The 20,115-nt window shown below is 41.0% G+C and overlaps 1 protein-coding gene across 8 annotated transcripts in view; it reads right to left on the bottom strand.

The window, feature by feature from the left end:
- Positions 1–20,115, bottom strand: part of LOC126469904 (bestrophin-2-like) — a 668,302-nt gene that overhangs the window by 291,848 nt on the left and 356,339 nt on the right. For all 8 annotated transcript variants that reach the window (XM_050097253.1, XM_050097257.1, XM_050097256.1 and 5 more), the window contains exon 3: positions 4,654–4,788. In XM_050097253.1, the coding sequence (XP_049953210.1) occupies positions 4,654–4,788 (135 nt within the window). The remainder of the gene's footprint in view (positions 1–4,653; positions 4,789–20,115) is intronic.

Below are 20,115 nucleotides of genomic sequence, written 5' to 3'. Positions count from 1 at the left end.
TTATGCTCAATTGGATTCCTTGGTGATGACATTTTTGTCCCATTTTTTCTCCTGGGTTAGGCCGTGCAACCGACTTTGAAGCTCATATCATGCTCAAACCCACTGCTCCGCCTAAGTTTTTTCGGGCTCGGCCCATTCCTGTGGCCCTTTGTGATCAGGTCAAATGGGAGCTGGATCATCTCAACTGCTTCAGGGGTCTTTCTTCCTGTCACTTCCAGTGAGTGGTCCTCTCCTGTCGTTGTTGTTGCTAAGCCAAATGGTGATATTCGTCTCTGTGGCAATTTAAAAGCCACTGTAAATGCTCAATGCCTTATCGACACTAACCCTATGCCTCGACCTGAAGAATTATTCACTAAAGTTGCTGGAAGCCAGTATTTTTCTAAACTTGACCTGTCAGAAGCTTATCATCAACTTCCTCTCGACGCTGCTTCCCAGCAGTTTCTGGTCCTTAACACGCCTTACGGCCTCTATCAATACCAACGATTGCCATTTGGGGTTGACAGCGCCCCTGCTCTCTTTCACTGATTCTTGGAACAATTATTGCTCACTGTCCCTGGGTGTATAAATTATGAGGACGACATTGTTGCCACTGGCTCCACCACTGACGAATATCTTCAAAATCTCTGCACACTTTTTCATGTCTTACAGACTGCCGGGCTTAAGTGTAATCTTCAGAAATCAAAATTTTTTCAGGCATCTATCACGTACTTGGGGTTTCAACTCTCTCAGGATGGTATTCGTCCACTTCAGCAAACTGTCACTGCGATCGATGCCCTTCCTTGCCCTACATCTGTTAAGGAACTGCAGGCCTTCTTGGGGAAAATAGCATACTATCACAAGTTATGACCGTCTGCTGCTTTGGTGGCTCAGCCATTGCATCACCTGTTGCATAAAAACGTGCCTTTTCACTGGTCCGCATCATGCGATGCGGCTTTCCAGAAATTGAAGACTATGCTGAAACAGGCCCCATGCCTGGCTACTTATCGACCTGGCCAACATCTTGTTCTTGCCATGGACGCCTCTCAATATGAGGTCGGTGCAGTCCTTGCGTACTGTTTTTCTGACGGTTCTGAACAACCCATTGATTATGCCTCCAAAACGTTCACAGATGCCCAACAAAAGTATTCTCAAATTGAAAAAGAAGCTTTGGCCATTATTTATGCTCTTCATAAGTTTGGCGTTTTTCTCTATGGATCCAAATTTCATGTTGCTACAGAGCACAAACCACTTTTTTCCTTGTTTCATCCACCAACGTCACTTCCCGACAAGGCTGCACACCGCGTCCAGCATTGGGCTCTTTACTTGTCTTGTTTCAATTATGAGATTCATTTCCGGCCGACGGCTCAACATGTGAATGGTGATGCACTGTCTCGCCTTCCCATGGGTTCTGATCTGTCATTCGATATGGACAAACTTTTGTGTTTCCACCTGGATGTTGCCAAGCAGCGGGTTTTGGGGACCGGCTGGCGGCTGCTACGGGTCCTGACCCTACCCTCTCCCGGTTTGATGCTGTATTCAGAAGGGTTGGCCAGATCGTCCATCTGCTAAGACTTCTGATCAATTGCGGAACTACTACGCTTTGCGTTACCACCTCACAGCTAGGGATGGTGTTATCTTCCTTTCCACCGACAATGCTTCGCCACGTGTTGTGGTACCTGCATCTTTGCGTGCTTCGGTCTTGCACCTCCTTCACCAAGGGCACTGGGGTGTCTCTCGCACAAAATCTCTGGGCGCTGTATGTGTACTGGCCCGGCATCGACTCTGAAATTGCACACATGGTCGCTACCTGTGGCCCTTGTGCATCACAGGCTGCTGCCCTGAAGTCATCTTTGTCACTGTGGCCTTCACCTGAGAAGCCCTGGGAGCGTATTCATGCTGACTTTGCGGGACCTTTTTTACATACTTATTGGCTTCTCGTTATTGACGCCTACTGTAACTTTCCTTTCATTGTCCGTTGCATGTTGCCTACCACCATGGCAACCACCAATGCAGTAGCTCGCATTTTCTCTTTGGAAGGCCTTCCCTCTACTCTTGTTACTGATAATGGTCCGCAATTTGCCTCTTCCGATTTTGCAGATTTTTGTGCCCGTCACGGCGTCATGCATGTCACGGCCCCTTTGTTCCATCCACAGTGAAACGATGAGGCTGAACGACTAGTCCGCACATTTGAGGCTCAGATGAGGAAAGTCCTGACTTCTTCTGCTGATGATGCACTTCTCCACTTTCTGGGTTCTTACCATATAATCCCCATGGGCGACCACAGCCCGGCTGAGCTCTTACATGGCCGACAGCCCCGCACACTACTTCATTTTCTGCGGCCTTCCACCTCACGGCCGCGGGTGCCTTCGCTTGGCCGGTTCACTGTCGATGACCTTGTATGGGTACGGGGATATGGCAGGTGGTCAAAATGGAGTCCTGGCCACATCTTACGACACCGTGGCCAATGCCTGTATCAAATCCAGACGGACACGGGTATTGCAGTGCATCATTCGGACTAGCTTCGGCCGCGTGTGCTGGCAACGCCTGTTCCGGATGCTGCCACACCACCTTCGGCTCTACCTGATGCTTGGGATCTTGGATTCTCTCATTACTCACAACGCAGTCCTCTCGCCATCATCTCAGTGCCAGCACAAGAACTGACGCCACCAGGAGACATGCCCATGCAGGAACCAGATGACCATCATCTGTCGGAGCAACTCTACTCGCCTCCTTCTCCTACGGACGCGGACACATCGCCCATGTCTTCTGTTATAACAACCGGACTTGCCGCAGTGGGCAGATTGGTGCATGGGGCCGCATCAGATTCGACCCCCATGTCTCCTGTCATCTCGACCCGTTATCATCGGGGACACTTCCATCCGTATGGGAAGCCTCCTCCTTGAGACTTTACAGCCAGTCAAACAACACCTATGGATGTTAGCAATCTACAGGCCACCTCAATCAAGTCCTGTGCAAAAAATTCAAAGGGGGGAAAAGTGTTGTGACTCACCGATCTTTCAAAGTGCTGCCGTGCAGTTACGCACGAATTCTACATGCGGCGCTGTCTGCCAGCCATGCAGCAGCAGCGCCACCTAAGCGGCCAGCCAGCCAGCAGCTGCTAGACTTGGACTCAGTTATGATTTGACTTGTTAAAGTGTACACATGTATTACTCTGTTTACTTGATCTGTGACTATGTATTGCATCTTCCTTGAAATATATTTGTTCAACTTGAAGTTACAACAGTGTGTATGAAAATATTTCTGACTTGCATTAAAACCATTATGGTGCAATGTCATATATGAAGTTTGTGATGAGTGAACATACAAATAAAGAGTGTTGAATCTAAAAAGACAGCATTATACTTCAGTCTCATCATTAAAAAAAAAATAAACAACCTATATTTTTATTATCAGGACTTTCAATGGAAGCAAGCCCCTAGATGCAGATGCCATATATGAGGACATGCTGAAATGTAATGTCTCTGAATTTTTTATTGAAAACAGCTTATACCTTCTAAAATAAAACAAATGTTTAATAACATTCTACATCTTTATTTTTCTTGTGCCTACATATTTATTCCCAACATACCCATCCTGGCCACAAACACATTTCTCCCAATCATTAACCAGTTTGTTGATGCTGTCACTGTAGAATAATTGACTGTGTTGATGGAGCCACAATCTCACCTCAGCTTGTGTGACATCAGTATCAAAGTGATGTCTCCAAAGGTGTTCTTTAAGTTTGGAAAACAGATGAGAATTTGATGGGGTCAAGTTGTACCTGTATGGAGAATGATTGATGACAGTGAATCCAAGGCATCAGATTGCTGCAGATGTCACAAGGCTCATGTGTGATCTGAAATTATCATGCTGAAGGAGAGGGTGCTGCATGTGTGGATGAACTCTTGAAATTTGGAGCTCGATTACAGCATGCTGCATCTCATTCATCGACAGTTATGTTACACACCACAATATTAAAGCCTGCAACTCAGAGTACTCTAGTGGCAGAGGGCTGCAAATATGCAGACATGAATAACAAAGATGTAGAATGTTAATAATGCTTGTTTTATTTAAAAAGCTTTAAGAGTTTTCATATAAAAATTTGGAGGCATTTCTTTTCAGAATGCCCTCATACAAGATAAGTAGTAGTAAAACTTACTTCCTTAGAATAATAAAACATATATAGCAGAAAAAGTAACTGGCACTAAAATTGCATGAATAAATTAATTTTATGCCTAAGTGGGAGTTTATAAAATGGCCATATCATTTGGTTAACGTGTTAATGAAACAGGATGCTTCACATAACATGCATCTGGATTATACTTACATCAAAACAAAATATAAAACTACACATTTACTTGAGTCTCTTTCTCTCTGATTCTGTCAAAATATCTGTATACATTCACTTGAGGATATGGCAACCTAAATTCAAGTAACAATCACTTTCCAATACCAATAATTTTTAATATTGTTGTGTGAGATTAGGTTACACTGTTAATAAAATCAAGTTACTATCACATGCAGCTTTAATTGATTAAATTGATTAAAAGAAAAACTAGTGTCATTTTTCATGATTTTGTCAAATGGGTACCTTTTAGTAAATTATTATATTTGGTGTGGGAATCAATTTTTGTTAGCAGTTACACCCATACACCAAATACGACTTTATCGTACTTGTCGGGCCATGGTATTGCCATATACTGCTGCCACCATCTCCCAGCCACATATGCGACGTAGAAGCCCAGTACAAATGACAGTGGAATCAGATTTATGAATGTGTCACAGTAAATAACCATCTTCTCAAATACTCTGTAACACATAGAAACAAAACACATATATTACTCACATTTACCTGATATTATAATAAAATTTGTTAAAAGAAATATCAGGTACATCCTAATTTAAAATGTGTGAAAATTAATTCACATTTAATATGTACTCATTACCCATCACTTATAAATACCTGCTGGACTAGCCTCTGGACAATTTGCACAATCAACCAGTGACAAACTGAATGAACATGGATGTCAAGGTAGAAGCAGTACCCACTGTTCAAGTTAGACTTACTGCATAATCAAAGTGACAGTTTTGCAGGAGGTATTCTGCTAAAAATAATGCTAGGACAGTGTGGCAGATATGTCATTACCTCTGTCAGTTAAATAACGCTCAAAATATAGCTGAGCCAAGAGAGATAAATTCCTACATTTGAAATGTGATTGAAAATGCTACCTAATGGCTGCATAAATTTTAAAAATTAACAATAGGACAGAGGGATACTAATTAATTCATTCATGTTATTGTTTTTGCTCTATTCTTGAAAATGGAAGCATGATGGTGCTGTGACAAATTTAAGCACAGTATATCTGAAAGATGATACTCTATGCCATGAAATTACAAACATAGAGCCACATATGCCATTTGTTTGAAAAATTCTTACCAAAAAGAACTTCAGTCATTATTCTAAATTCATTCATTCAGTTTTTGTGCTTTCCCATTTCGTCAGACAAATGTACAAGATTCCTAACAGATGTATTAGTTCACAAATCTGCTTTTGGGTTGAAAATCAGATATTCTTATGCTGCACCCACACAACAACTTGTGGTAACTGTACACTTCCTTGTTAAATGTTTGCTTGTAGTCATGCGTATTTGATTTTGTCACTTTCTCAACCAAAGGATCTGTTCTCGGAGGCCCTAGTTCCTTTATGGCTAACATTTCCTGGTAATTTACTTTTCTGTTCCCAGAATGAGATTTTCACTCTGCAGCAGAGTGTGGACTTCCTAGCAGGTTAAAGCTATGTGCTGGACCGAGACTTGAACTCGGGACCTTTGCCTTTTACAGGCAAATGCTCTACCGACTGAGCTACCCAAGCATGACTTGTGACCCATCCTCACATCTTTACTCTTCTGTTAGTATTTAAAACAAATTCAATATAGTTCATGTTTACACAGTACACAACAGCTGGTTCCTACACAGTAAACTACCAACTCCAAACACAAAGTGTTGTTTATGGAAATGATTAAACTCAAGTAGTAATGTCTACCAACATAGTCACTTGACTAGAATACAAATGAAGTGCTGAGATCCATAAGGCCCTAAAGTACATTGCTGTTGATCTCATATTTCAGCAAAAATATCAGAGAAACCAGTGACACAACTTTTCAAGAATATGCATATATACAATGTGGGCCTAAAGCATAGACAACAAAAAGATCAACAGATTTTAGAAGCATGAATAAATGCTACAATCTCATAATTGATGGTGATGTGCTTTAGGTTATTATGATTCTCAGCGCTTCAGATGGATTACTGTATGATAAAATTCACAACTTAATATACTATAACTCATTCAGGAACCCACAATATAGGTTTACTGTCAGTTCAGCTTTAACATACACTGATATCTGGTCTAATTTGACTATAGTATGTAGTGAGAGAATTAGCATATCTATAAGGGGAACTCCCTATTGCCACCCCATCAGGTTTAGTGTAAACATGGCACAGTGGATAGCCTGTCAAAAACTGAACACAGATCAAGGCTGAAAACAGGAATAAGGTGTACTAAACTGCGATAAAAATAAAAATAGAAACAGTGAACAGTCCAAGAACAAGAAGTGTAATAAAGAGCAGCCTCGTGCAGCAATGGTGTGTGGGTGAGAGGACATGGTGTTTGATAGCTCAATGGGTGACACATATTCAAAACTCCCTTATGCCATTTTGTGTTGTTGTTTCTTTTTCCTTTCTTTTTTTTCACAACAGTATGAACTGTCTGTCTGGTCATCGAAATGTTTGTTCTCTTGGCAGCTGTCCCAGTATACGTAGGTTATAGTATATGAGTCATGTGGTAAGAATACATTACCGTCACAAGTAAATGTGATGAATAGTAAGAGCAGGTGAGATACCAGACAGATGTCTCACAGAAATGAAAACAATAAATACACAGATGTGAACTATGTTACAACAAAGGAATTCAAGAGTCAAGACTTCTAAAATGGAATACAACTTCAAAAACGCTAAAAACATATGTTTTGACAGAGCACAGAGAAACTGTGTGACTGTGAAATTGTTGCATTCATTTGTTGCAGCTTACATGACAAACTTATGTTTTCATCATTTTGTTGGGGGTTATCACATTCATATGAACACCTATATTTGGCAAAGATGCCTATCTGACTGAGTTAGCAGCCATACAAATTAGGTTTATCGATAAGAGATTCTTATCATATGACACACATACTGTCACTAGTGACATGCATGACACACCAGACATGTTTTGCAATGGAGGATCCGGCTGACTTGTCACCTACTTATCAAATGTCTGCGGTTAACATTCAAAAGTCACTTCCTTTCAGCTGCTAATAGAGTAGTTGTGCAGAATCAATTGTCATTATAGGTCCCTACCTTACACCTCACCATTGCAAATGGACGTTACACCATGACATGGAGACAAATTTGAATGAAGTGAACAGTGAAAAAAGAAAAAAAATTGACAAATGAGGTTTGAATACAGCTTGCCCACATAGCAGTGGAACACCCTAACCACTTAACTACTATGTCACTGCTGTTCTGACTGCTCTATATTGCACTTATTGTTCTTGGCTTATTCACTGTATCTATTTGCCTTTTTTCACAGTCTATTACACATTTGTCCTGTTTTCATGCTTGGTCTACATTCAGTATTTGACAGGCTGTCCACTGGGTCCTCTTACCATCAAATCTGAGAGGGTGCAATGGGGAGTTTCCCTTGTGAGATGTGTGCTACCATGTATCATGATTTATGCTGACCAAACAGGGATGAAAGTCAGCCCCAGTGTGCTACCATCTGGTGACACTGACATAAACTTCTCGTTGAGTTGCAAGGGCCAGCTGTGCACATCTTGAACCATGTGCATTGTTTGTTAAATCCATATGTATTTCACCCATAAGGCAATTACACCAGGCGAGTTGCGCATGCACAAAAGCACAACTGAAGGTGTGCTGATGACCCTGTGCCACGTTTCACAGAATCTAGAGGGGCAGTAGTGTGGTAGATTTAAGTATCTTTCAGACTGCATCATCTATGTTAAATTTAACAGAATTCAAAGAAAAATAACCAACAAATATGCAAGGTGTCCAAGGTTAGGGTGTTCACATGCACTTGTGCTCTTCCACAGCAGCCACCACTGTGCATACATACCACCAAAGAGTGCTAAATTGACATGACCTTACCGCCTGCAACTCTGACTGGCTGTGTGTCTTTTTAAGCAGTCACACTCAAAGCTCCATCCCTTACTAAGTGAGTCTATAGATGCGTATCAACATTAGTGTGGGAGATTACAGAGAGAAATTAATCAAGATAGCATAATGCTACTAAACATTACTGCATGTCACTGACTTAACAGATTATATCAGCATTCAAGAATATTTGTTACTATCAGGAACCTTACTCTCACTGTGTATAACTTAGCACCAGTAAAGTGCCGAAAGTACTTCAAAGTTATGTATATTTCAAATATTAAATAATAAATATTGTAAATGAACTTGTTAATACATTATCTTTTTGTAGATGCCTGACTGTCTTTATGGGCAATTTCTGCTACCAACACACCAGACATCCATTAGTGAGACAGATAGAAGTTAAACCCATGTGTGCTAAGCACTTGCTCCTGCCTTTTGCTGAGAAGGTTTGCCACAAAAAATTGTTTTGGACAATGATCTACAATTTTCTTCATTGGAATTTCAACAGTTTTCTCTTCTCAGTCACAGGATAATCTGAACATTTATATTGCACTTTCAGGCTCTGATGTCCACACTTCATGCTTTCCACTCGAGGGAGTATGGATTGTTATTTTTTCCAAGCCTCTACTGCACTATGCCTGCTCATGATCCTTCACTATTAGAACTCTTATGTGATCTTTGCCAACATGCTCTGCTGCCTCTCTTTCACCCTCACCTCTCTGTTTCCAATGCTAACTTCATAACAAAGTTCCCCACAGAGAATAAAGTTTTGTATTGTGTCTATAACAAGCCTCACAACTGAGAATATGGGGTCATCACTCAGACATCTACCTGTGCTTCTTATATAATTCATGGTGCTTTGGGCACCTATAAACTGCACTAAAACCAACTGCATTTCCATGATCATAGTGATCCTGCAGCAGATTTTCATTTTTCAGACATGCTGTCTGCAACCCAATCTGTTGCCCCTGAGCAGTCCTTGTCAGGGCATGACGTGTGAGTGCATGAGTCTTCCAATGATTCTGCCACAGAAATCAACCCCTGCCCACCTATGCCATTACTGCCACCTCTACAGGCACTGCTGCTGCACTCATCACAATTCTCAGTGATGGTGGTCATTGTCATTGACCCTCCATCAGCTGTACGGCCTTCTTTGTCCTCAGCAGAGGCAATGCTGCATCCATGTGTGGTATTGGATGGGCATCATACCTTCTGCTTTTCATCAGATGTTCCTGGTGGTTCACAAGACTAATGACTAGATGCAGGTTGGTTGGTGCCACCTTCCATCATGCCACAACTAATATCATCAACAGCACCACAGCACAGATCTTCCCTTCATCATTGTCTACACCATTAATATGTGATGATGGTGCAACATTTTGCGATGGGGTGGGATGGGGGGATGATGGTGAGGGAGGAATGCGGTAACCACAGTGTTTCTGTAAAACACAGCTGGCACCTTGCAAGTCTCACACAACTACACATGTGATGACAGCCCACATCTCGTGGTCGTGCGGTAGCATTCTCGCTTCCCACGCCCGGGTTCCCAGGTTCGATTCCCGGCGGGGTCAGGGATTTTCTCTGCCTCGTGATGGCTGGGTGTTGTGTGCTGTCCTTAGGTTAGTTAGGTTTAAGTAGTTCTAAGTTCTAGGGGACTGATGACCATAGATGTTAAGTCCCATAGTGCTCAGAGCCATTTGAACCATTTTTTTGTGATGACAAATTTAAGTTTCCCTCCAGTGCACTGGTGGCAACCTCACCTTTCCATCAATCACTGTCTCTGATGGGGTGTGCCACTCATATGTGCCACCAGAGGATGCTATATCACATCACCTCACTGCCTGTGACTGAGTGTCCAGCATGTCTTTTTAAGCAGCCACTCTCAGAGCTCTGCCCCGCTTCAGTGAATCCAAAGACTTATATCAGGATTACAGTGGTATCGAAGACTGCAGTGAGAAATTACATCGAAATTGCACGGCACCACTAAGCATTACAACAGGTCAGTGACTTACTGGACTGTATCAGCATTCAAGACTATTTGTTACAATCAAGAACTTTACTTTTGTTGCGTATAACCCAACACCAGTAAAGGATCTATTATATTTCAAAGTTAAGTATATCATAGTTACATTGTGTACATATTGTAAATAAACTTATTAATGTGTCATCATTTTGTAGATGCGTGATTGTCTTTATTATATCATCATCAATGTCACACTCCAGAAGCCACTTAATGATGTGTGATGGAGGGTACATCTGGTGCCAATAACTGATTCCCCTTTTCCTCTCCCACTTACAAATGATACATGGAAAGAATGATCATTCGTAAGTCACTGTATTAGCTCTAATTTCTTCAATTTTGTACTTCTGGTCATTTTGTGAGATATGTGTGGGAGGCAATAACATGTTGTCTGACTGTTCTCAGAAAGGGCTCACTCGAAATTTTGATAGGAAACCTCTCAGTGATGTACAACACCTCTCTTGTGATATCTGGCACTGGAGTTTGTTGAGTATCTCTTTAATGCTCTCACACAGCTTAAATTAATCTGCTTGGTGCTGGATCTTCTCTCCCTCTTCTATCAGTCCTACCTGGTAAGAATCCCAGACAAATGGACAGTTTTCAAGAACTGGTTGAACAAGTGCCCTATAAGCCACTTTCTTCATGGATGAGTTACATTTCTTCCTATGAATCTCAATGTGGCATCTGCTTTTCCTACTATTTGTTTTACGTGGTCATTCCACATAAGGGTGATCTGGATAGTTACTTCCATATATTTTATGGTAAATACTGTTTCCAGCAATTTGTCATCAATTGTGTAGTTATACAGTAGTGGATTTCTCTTCCTGAGTAAGCACAATATGTTACATTTATTTATATTCGGGGTCAACGGCAAGAGACTGCACCATTCATGAAACCTCTATAGGTCGTTCTGTAAGCTGATACCGTCATCTGACGTTTCTACTTTCTTATACACAGCCACATTATCTGTTAAAATTCTCAAGGAGCTTCCATTGTTTTCTACTAGGTCATTTGTATACAACTGCAGAAAAAAATGGTATACCCTTTTAGAGGTTTCTAAGTCACTCAAGATTTATGTGGTGTACATGAAATGATTACATTTATAGATCAATAGCACAAGTGGTTCTGAGGAACCATGTGTCAATCCATGCTGAAACATCCATATTCATATATGGTGCAGCCTCCACAGGCAGCAGTGCAGGCACTGACTATACTGAATGCCACACATGTTCGACCTGTTCATGTAGATCTGTAAAAGTTATTGGTTGATGAGTTGCACAAGCCTATCATATGCTACATTTACTTGATTGGAGACAATTCCACAGTGTGTGCTGACCACAGAAGTTGCTGTATGTCTTGCAGAGCAGGATGAGTCTCATGGGCAGTGCGCCAGTACAAAGCATCACCTTTCTGTTGTAAGAATGGGAAAAGAATGGGTCTAACAACATTCTGCGTGTACTGAGCACTGGTTAGCACCCCCCCCCCTCCCCCCAGAAGCATCTACATCTACATGATTACTCTGCAATTCACATTTAAGTGCTTGGCACAGGGTCCATCGAACCACAATCATACTATCTCTCTACCATTCCACTCCCGAACAGCGCGCGGGAAAAATGAACACTTAAACCTTTCAGTTCGAGCTTTGATTTCTCTTATTTTATTTTGATGATCATTCCTACCTATTTAGGTTGCGCTCAACAAAATATTTTCGCATTCGGAAGAGAAAGTTGGTGGCTGAAATTTCGTAAATACATCTCGCCACGACGAAAAACGTCTTTGCTTTAATGACTTCCATCCCAACTCGCGTATCATATCTGCCACACTCTCTCCCATATTACGTGATAATACAAAAAGAACTGCCCTTTTTTGAAACCTTTCGATGTCCTCCGTCAATCCCACCTGCTAAGGATCCCACACCGCGCAGCAATATTCTAACAGAGGACGAACGAGTGTAGTGTAAGCTGTCTCTTTAGTGGACTTGCATCTTCTAAGTGTCCTGCCAATGAAATGCTACCTTTGGTTTGCCTTCCCCACAATATTATCTATGTGGTCTTTCCAACTGAAGTTGTTCGTAGTTTTACACCCAGGTACTTAGTTGAACTGACAGCCTTGAGAAATGTACCATTTATCGAGTAATAGAATTCCAACGGATTTCTTTTGCAACTCATGTGGATCACCTCACACTTTTCGTTGTTTAGCGTCAGCTGCCACCTGCCACACCATACAGCAATCTTTTCTAAATCGCTTTGCAACTGATACTGGTCTTCAGATGACCTTACTAGACGGTAAATTACAGCATCATCTGCGAACAACCTTAGAGAACTGCTCAGATTGTCACCCAGGTCATTTATATAGATCAGGAACAGCAGAGGTCCCAGGACGCTGCCCTGGTGAACACCTGTTATCACGTCAGTTTTACTCGATGATTTGCCGTCTATTACTACGAACTGCGACCTTCCTGACAGGAAATCATGAATCCAGTCGCACAACTGAGACGATACCCCGTAGGCCCCCAGCTTGATTAGAAGTCGCTTGTGAGGAACGGTGTCAAAAGCTTTCCGGAAATCTAGAAATACGGAATCAACTTGAGATCTCCTGTCGATAGCGGCCATTACTTCGTGCGAATAAAGAGTTAGCTGCGTTGCACAAGAACGATGTTTTCTGAAACCATGCTGATTACGTATCAATAGATCGTTCCCTTCGAGGTGATTCATAATCGGTATACAATCTGGACCTGAAGACTCGCCCGTATCAAGCGATTTGAGTTGCTTCGCAACCCCTAAGGTATCTACTTCTAAGAAACTCATGCTAGGAGCTGTGCGTGTTTCAAATTCTGGAATATTCCATTCGTCTTCCCTCGTGAAGGAATTTCGGAAAACTGCGTTCAATAACTCCGCTTTAGCGGCACAGTCGTCGGTAACAGTACCATCGGCACTGCGCAGCGAAGGTATTGACTGCATCTTGCCGCTTGTGTACTTTACATACGACCAGAATTTCTTCGGATTTTCTACCAAATTTCGAGACAGTGTTTCGTTGTGGAACCTATTAAAGGCATCTCACATTGAAGTCCGTGCCAAATTTCGCGCGTCTGTAAATTTTAGCCAAACTTCGGGATTTCGCGTTCTTCCGAACTTCGCATGCTTTTTCCGTTGCCTCTGCAACAGCGTTCGGACCTGTTTTGTATACCATGGGGGATCAGTTCCACCTCTTACCAATTTATGAGGTATGACTCTCTCAATTGCTGTTGCTACTAATCTTTGAATTTGAGCCACATCTCGTCTACATTTGCATAGTCAGTTTGGAAGGAATGGAGATTGTCTCTTAGGAAGGCTTCTAGTGACACTTTATCCGCTTTTTTAAATAAAATTATTTTGCGTTTGTTTCTGGTGGATTTGGAAGAAACGGTATTGAGCCTAGATACAACGACCTTGTGATCACTAATCCCTGTATCAGTCATGATGCTCTCTATTAGCTCTGGATTGTTTGTGGCTAAGAGGTCAGGTGTGTTTTCGCAACCATTTACAATTCGCGTGGGTTCGTGGACTAACTGCTCGAAATAATTTTCAGAGAAAGCATTTAGGACAATCTCGGAAGATGTTTTCTGCCTACCACCGGTTTTGAACAAGTATTTTTGCCAACATATCGAGGGAAGATTGAAGTCCCCACCAACTATAACCGTATGAGTGGGGTATTTATTTGTTACAAGGTGAATGAGAGTTGTAGCTTCTCACATTTCAGAACCTAAGGCCTGGGGTGGTGCCAGTGCTTCTTGGATGAATTCACTCTATGGGACAGTGTTCACCACACCTACATCGTATGCACAGACAATCATCACTTGCATACAGAAAGAAGCTACTTTCATCGCTGAAGACTGCGGTGTGCCATTCCATCTTCCAAGTGATACTCTGATGACTCCAGTCAAGCCATGCGGATCAATGATGTGGCATGAGTGGAAGATGGACTAGAGATGCTCTTGCCCATAGTCCCACTGCTAATTACTAGTTCGCGATAGTTCGTGTTGATATGTCTGGGCTCACAAGACTGTATTATCTGCCACTGCAGACCTTACAGTACTATAATCTTTAGATTAGATTAGATTAGATTTACTTTCATTTCAATTGATCCGTAGTGAGGAGGTCCTCCAGGATGTAGAACATGTCAGAAAAACAATAATACATGAAAAACATTTACAACTAAATCAAATAAGCTAATGTACCTTCCACAGGTCTCAAGTGGAATGACCGTATTCTTCTTCTTCTTTTTCTTCTATTTTTTAATGAACACTATATGAAAGGATTATTTTACACCACTCATTTACTAAGATCGCATTAATGCACTGAATTTAAAATCTAAAAAAAAAAAGTTTTTTTATAAGGTAATAAACATGTAATAGAACTACTACAATACCTATTTACAATGAAAACACAAAACACACACACACACACACACACACACACACACACACACACATACACACACACACACACGCACACACAAATCAGTTGGTTCTACTGAGAAATTCATCAATGGAGTAGAAGGAGTTGGCCACCAATAAATCCTTTAGGCTTCTCCTAAACTGAATTTCATTGATTGTTAAGCTTTCTATAGCTGCTGGCAAGCTATTGAAAATGTGTGTTCCTGGACAATGCACACCTTTTTGTACAAGAGTAAGTGACTTAAATCCTTGTGAAGATTATTCTTATTTCTAGTATTGATTCCCTGAACTGAGCTGGTAGTTTGAAAAAGTGATATATTTTTAATGACAATTTTCATTAAGGAATAAGTATATTGGGAAGCAGTAGTTAGTGTCCCTAGTTCCCTAAACAGGCCTCTGCAGGATGTTCTTGAGTTTACACCACATATAACTCTAATTGCGCATTTTTGGGCCCAGAAAACTTAAGCTTGCCTTGATGAATTACCCCAGAAAATAATCCCATATGACATTATGGAGTGAAAGTAAACATTATCATATCCCCTATGTCTGATAGAGTTTGCATCGCAAATAGAGATTTGTTCAGACATTTCAGCAGTTCTGTGGTGTTCTCCTCCCAGTTGCATTTATTATTAAGCTGTAATTCCAAGAATTTAACACTGTCCACTTCTTCTATCTGCTTGTCACCGTATGTCAGGCATATGCTTGTGGGACACCCCTTACACGTTACGAGTTGCATTTAGTGCGTTTTTTTCAAAGTTTAATGACAAAGAATTGGCTAGGAACCAGTGATTAATGTCCACAAATATTTTATTAGATGATCCCCCCCATGAACCATGGACCTTGCCGTTGGTGGGGAGGCTTGCGTGCCTCAGCGATACAGATGGCCGTACCGTAGGTGCAACCACAACGGAGGGGTATCTGTTGAGAGGCCAGACAAACATGTGGTTCCTGAAGAGGGGCAGCAGCCTTTTCAGTAGTTGCAAGGGCAACAGTCTGGATGATTGACTGATCTGGCCTTGTAACATTAACCAAAACGGCCTCGCTGTGCTGGTACTGCGAAGGGCTGAAAGCAAGGGGAAACTAAAGCCGTAATTTTTCCCGAGGACATGCAGCTTTACTGTACAATTAAATGATGATGGCGTCCTCTTGGGTAAAATATTCCGGAGGTAAAATAGTCCCCCATTCGGATCTCCGGGTGGGGACTACTCAAGAGGACGTCGTTATCAGGAGAAAGAAAACTGGCGTTCTACGGATCGGAGCATGGAATGTCAGATCCCTTAATCGGGCAGGTAGGTTAGAAAATTTAAAAAGGGAAGTGGATAGGTTAAAGTTAGATATAGTGGGAATTAGTGAAGTTCGGTGGCAAGAGGAACAAGACTTTTGGTCAGGTGATTACAGGGTTATAAATACAAAATCAAATAGGGGTAACGCAGGAGTAGGTTTAATAATGAATTAAAAAAATAGGAGTGCGGGTTAGCTACTACAAACAGCACAGTGAACGCATTATTGTGGCCAAGATAGACACAAAGCCCATGCCTACTACAGTAGTACAAGTTTATATGCCAACTAGCTTTGCAGTTGATGAAGAAATAGATGAAATGTATGACGAGATAAAAGAAATTATTCAGGTAGTGAAGGGAGACGAAAATTTAATAGTCATGGGTGACTGGAATTCGTCAGTAGGAAAAGGGAGAGAAGGAAACATAGTAGGTGAATATGTATTGGGGGGAAGAAATGAAAGAGGAAGCCGCCTTGTAGAATTTTGCACAGAGCATAACTTAATTATAGCTAACACTTGGTTCAAGAATCATAAAAGAAGGTTGTATACCTGGAAGAATCCTGGAGATACTAAAAGGTATCAGATAGATTATATAATGGTAAGACAGAGATTTAGGAACCAGGTTTTAAATTGTAAGACATTTCCAGGGGCAGATGTGGATTCTGACCACAATCTATTGGTTATGAACTGCAGATTGAAACTGAAGAAACTGCACAGAGGTGTGAACTTAAGGAGATGGGACCTGGATAAGCTGAAAGAACCAGAGGTAGCAGAGAGTTTCAGGGAGAGCATAAGGGAACAATTGACAGGAATGGGGGAAGGAAATACAGTAGAAGAAGAATGGGTAGCTCTGAGGGATGAAGTAGTGAAGGCAGCAGACGATCAAGTAGGTAAAAAGACGAGGGCTAATAGAAATCCTTGGGTAACAGAAGAAATATTGAATTTAATTGATGAAAGGAGAAAATATAAAAATGCAGTAAATGAAGCAGGCAAAAAGGAATACAAACGTCTCAAAAATGAGGTCGACAGGAAGTGCAAAATGGCTAAGCAGGGATGGCTAGAGGACAAATGTAAGGATGTAGAGGCTTGTCTCACTAGGGGTAAGATAGATACTGCCTACAGGAAAATTAAAGAGACCTATGGAGAGAAGAGAACCACTTGTATGAATATCAAGAGCTCAGATGGCAACCCAGTTCTAAGCAAAGAAGAGAAGGCAGAAAGGTGGAAGGAGTATATAGAGGGTCTCTACAAGGGCGATGTTCTTGAGGACAATATAATGGAAATGGAAGAGGATGTAGATGAAGATGAAGTGGGAGATATGATACTGCGTGAAGAGTTTGACAGAGCACTGAAAGACCTGAGTCGAAACAAGGCCCCCGGAGTAGACAACATTCCATTGGAACTACTGATGGCCTTGGGAGAGCCAGTCCTGACAAAACTCTACCATCTGGTGAGCAAGATGTATGAAACAGGCGAAATACCCTCAGACTTCAAGAAGAATATAATAATTCCAATCCCAAAGAAAGCAGGTGTTGACAGATGTGAAAATTACCGAACTATCAGTTTAATAAGTCACAGCTGCAAAATACTAACACGAATTCTTTACAGACGAATGGAAAAACTGGTAGAAGCGGACCTCGGGGAAGATCAGTTTGGATTCCGTAGAAATGTTGGAATACGTGAGGCAATACTAGCCTTACGACTTACCTTAGAAGAAAGATTAAGAAAAGGCAAACCTACATTTCTAGCATTTGTAGACTTAGAGAAAGCCTTTGACAATGTTAACTGGAATACTCTCTTTCAAATTCTGAAGGTGGCAGGGGTAAAATACAGGGAGCGAAAGGCTATTTACAATTTGTACAGAAACCAGATGGCAGTTATAAGAGTCGAGGGGCATGAAAGGGAAGCAGGGGTTGGGAAAGGAGTAAGACAGGGTTGTAGCCTCTCCCCGATGTTATTCAATCTGTATATTGAGCAAGCAGTAAAGGAAACAAAAGAAAAATTCGGAGTAGGTATTAAAATTCATGGAGAAGAAGTAAAAACTTTGAGGTTCGCCGATGACACTGCAATTCTGTCAGAGACAGCAAAGGACTTGGAATAGCAGTTGACGGAATGGATAGTGTCTTGAAAGGAGGATATAAGATGAACATCAACAAAAGCAAAACGAGGATGATGGAATGTAGTGAAATTAAATCGGGTGATCCTGAGGGAATTAGATTAGGAAATGAGACACTTAAAGTAGTAAAGGTGTTTTGCTATTTAGGGAGTAAAATAACTGATGATGGTCGAAGTAGAGAGGATACAAAATGTAGACTGGCAATGGCAAGGAAATCGTTTCTGAAGAAGAGAAATTTGTTAACATCGAGTATAGATTTGAGTGTCAGGAAGTCGTTCCTGAAAGTATTTGTATGGAGTGTAGCCATGTATGGAAGTGAAACATGGACGATAAATAGTTTGGACAAGAAGAGAATAGAAGCTTTCGAAATGTGGTGCTACAGAAGAATGCTGAAGATTAGATGGGTAGATCACATAACTAATGAGGAGGTATTGAATAGAATTGGGGTGAAGAGAAATTTGGGGCACAACTTGACTAGGAGAAGGGATCGGTTGGTAGGACATGTTTTGAGGCATCAAGGGATCACAAATTTAGCATTGGAGGGCAGCGTGGAGGGTAAAAATCGTAGAGGGAGACCAAGAGATGAATACACTAAGCAGATTCAGAAGGATGTAGGTTGCAGTAAGTACTGGGAGATGAAGAAGCTTGCACAGGATAGAGTAGCATGGAGAGCTGCATCAAACCAGTCTCAGGACTGAAGACCACAACAACAAAAACAACAGATGATCTTTCTAAAACTACACTTGTTTTGCTATATATTGCAATATTTGTATCACTGTCAAAGAAAACAAACTTGGCATCTGGTAATGTTACTGATGAAAGGTCATTGATGTACACAAGAAAAAGTAAGGGCCCTAAGATGGAACCTTGTGGGACCCTACATGTAATTAGTTCCCAGTTGGATCATGCCGATAGTTTTATGCATGTCTCTTTCCTTATAACACCCTTTGTTTCCTGCCAGAGATATATGAATGAGCCATTTTGCAGCATTTCCTGTTACACTACAATATTCTAATTTAGTTAAAAGGATATTGTGATTTACACAGTCAAATGCCTCTGACAGATCACAAAATATCCCAGTTGCCTACAATTTTTTGTCTGATGAATAAGTACATTTTCACTGTAAGTGTAGATAGCCTGCTCAACATCAGAACCCTTTAGAAATCTGAACTGCGACATTGACAGTATGTTATTTGTGATAAGATGGTTATACAGCTGATTGTACATTACCCTTTCCAAAATTTTTGAGAATGCTGGCAAAAGTGATGCTATTTATTTATCTCCCTTCTTAAACAGTGGCTTAACCTCAGCATATTTCAACCACTCAGGAAATATTCCACTGATAAATGACTGGTTATGCAGATAGTTTAATATGTTACTCAACTCAGAGTCACATTCTTTAATTAACTTTGTTAATATGTCATCATACCCACTTGGTGTTTTTTATTTTAAAGATTTTATGATGGACATTAGCTCTACCGGGGTAGTGAGGGTCAAATTCATATTATGGAAGTTACTTGAAATGTCTGGTCTGAGGTATCCCATGGCAACATCTACAGAACCTGACAACCCCATATTTTCAGTAACAGTTATAAATGTTTGTTGAAAAGTTCTGCAACACTATACACATCTGTCACCAATTTATCATTTACTCTTAATGCAATTTGCCCATCTTCATGTCTGGTTCTACCGGTCTCCTCCTTCACTATATCCCATATTGTCTATTTTGTTATCTAGTATGACTATCTTTTCCTTGTAATATATTTGCTGTAATGCCCATATTACAATCTTTAATATTTTGCAGTATTTCTTGTAATCTGCTATAACATCAACATCAGAACTGTTTCAGATTGATAGATACAGTTTTCTTTTTGTTTTACAAGATACCTCTATTCCCTGAGTAATCCATTGCTTCTTAGTAGACTTTGCTCTAACCTTGGTTAGTTTTGGGGGAACCAGTGTTCACTTTATTAGCAAAGGTATTATATTTTTCATTCATGCCATGAGGACTGTAAACATTACTTCGGTGAATGTCGCTGAGGAGTGTCCTAAAATAATCAATTTTTTGG

Source organism: Schistocerca serialis, chromosome 3, assembly GCF_023864345.2.
Source record: "Schistocerca serialis cubense isolate TAMUIC-IGC-003099 chromosome 3, iqSchSeri2.2, whole genome shotgun sequence".
Classification (NCBI taxonomy): Eukaryota; Metazoa; Arthropoda; class Insecta; order Orthoptera; family Acrididae; genus Schistocerca; species Schistocerca serialis.
The sequence above is the reverse complement of the archived record's forward strand: the minus strand, read 5'-3'. Positions and strand labels throughout refer to the sequence as shown.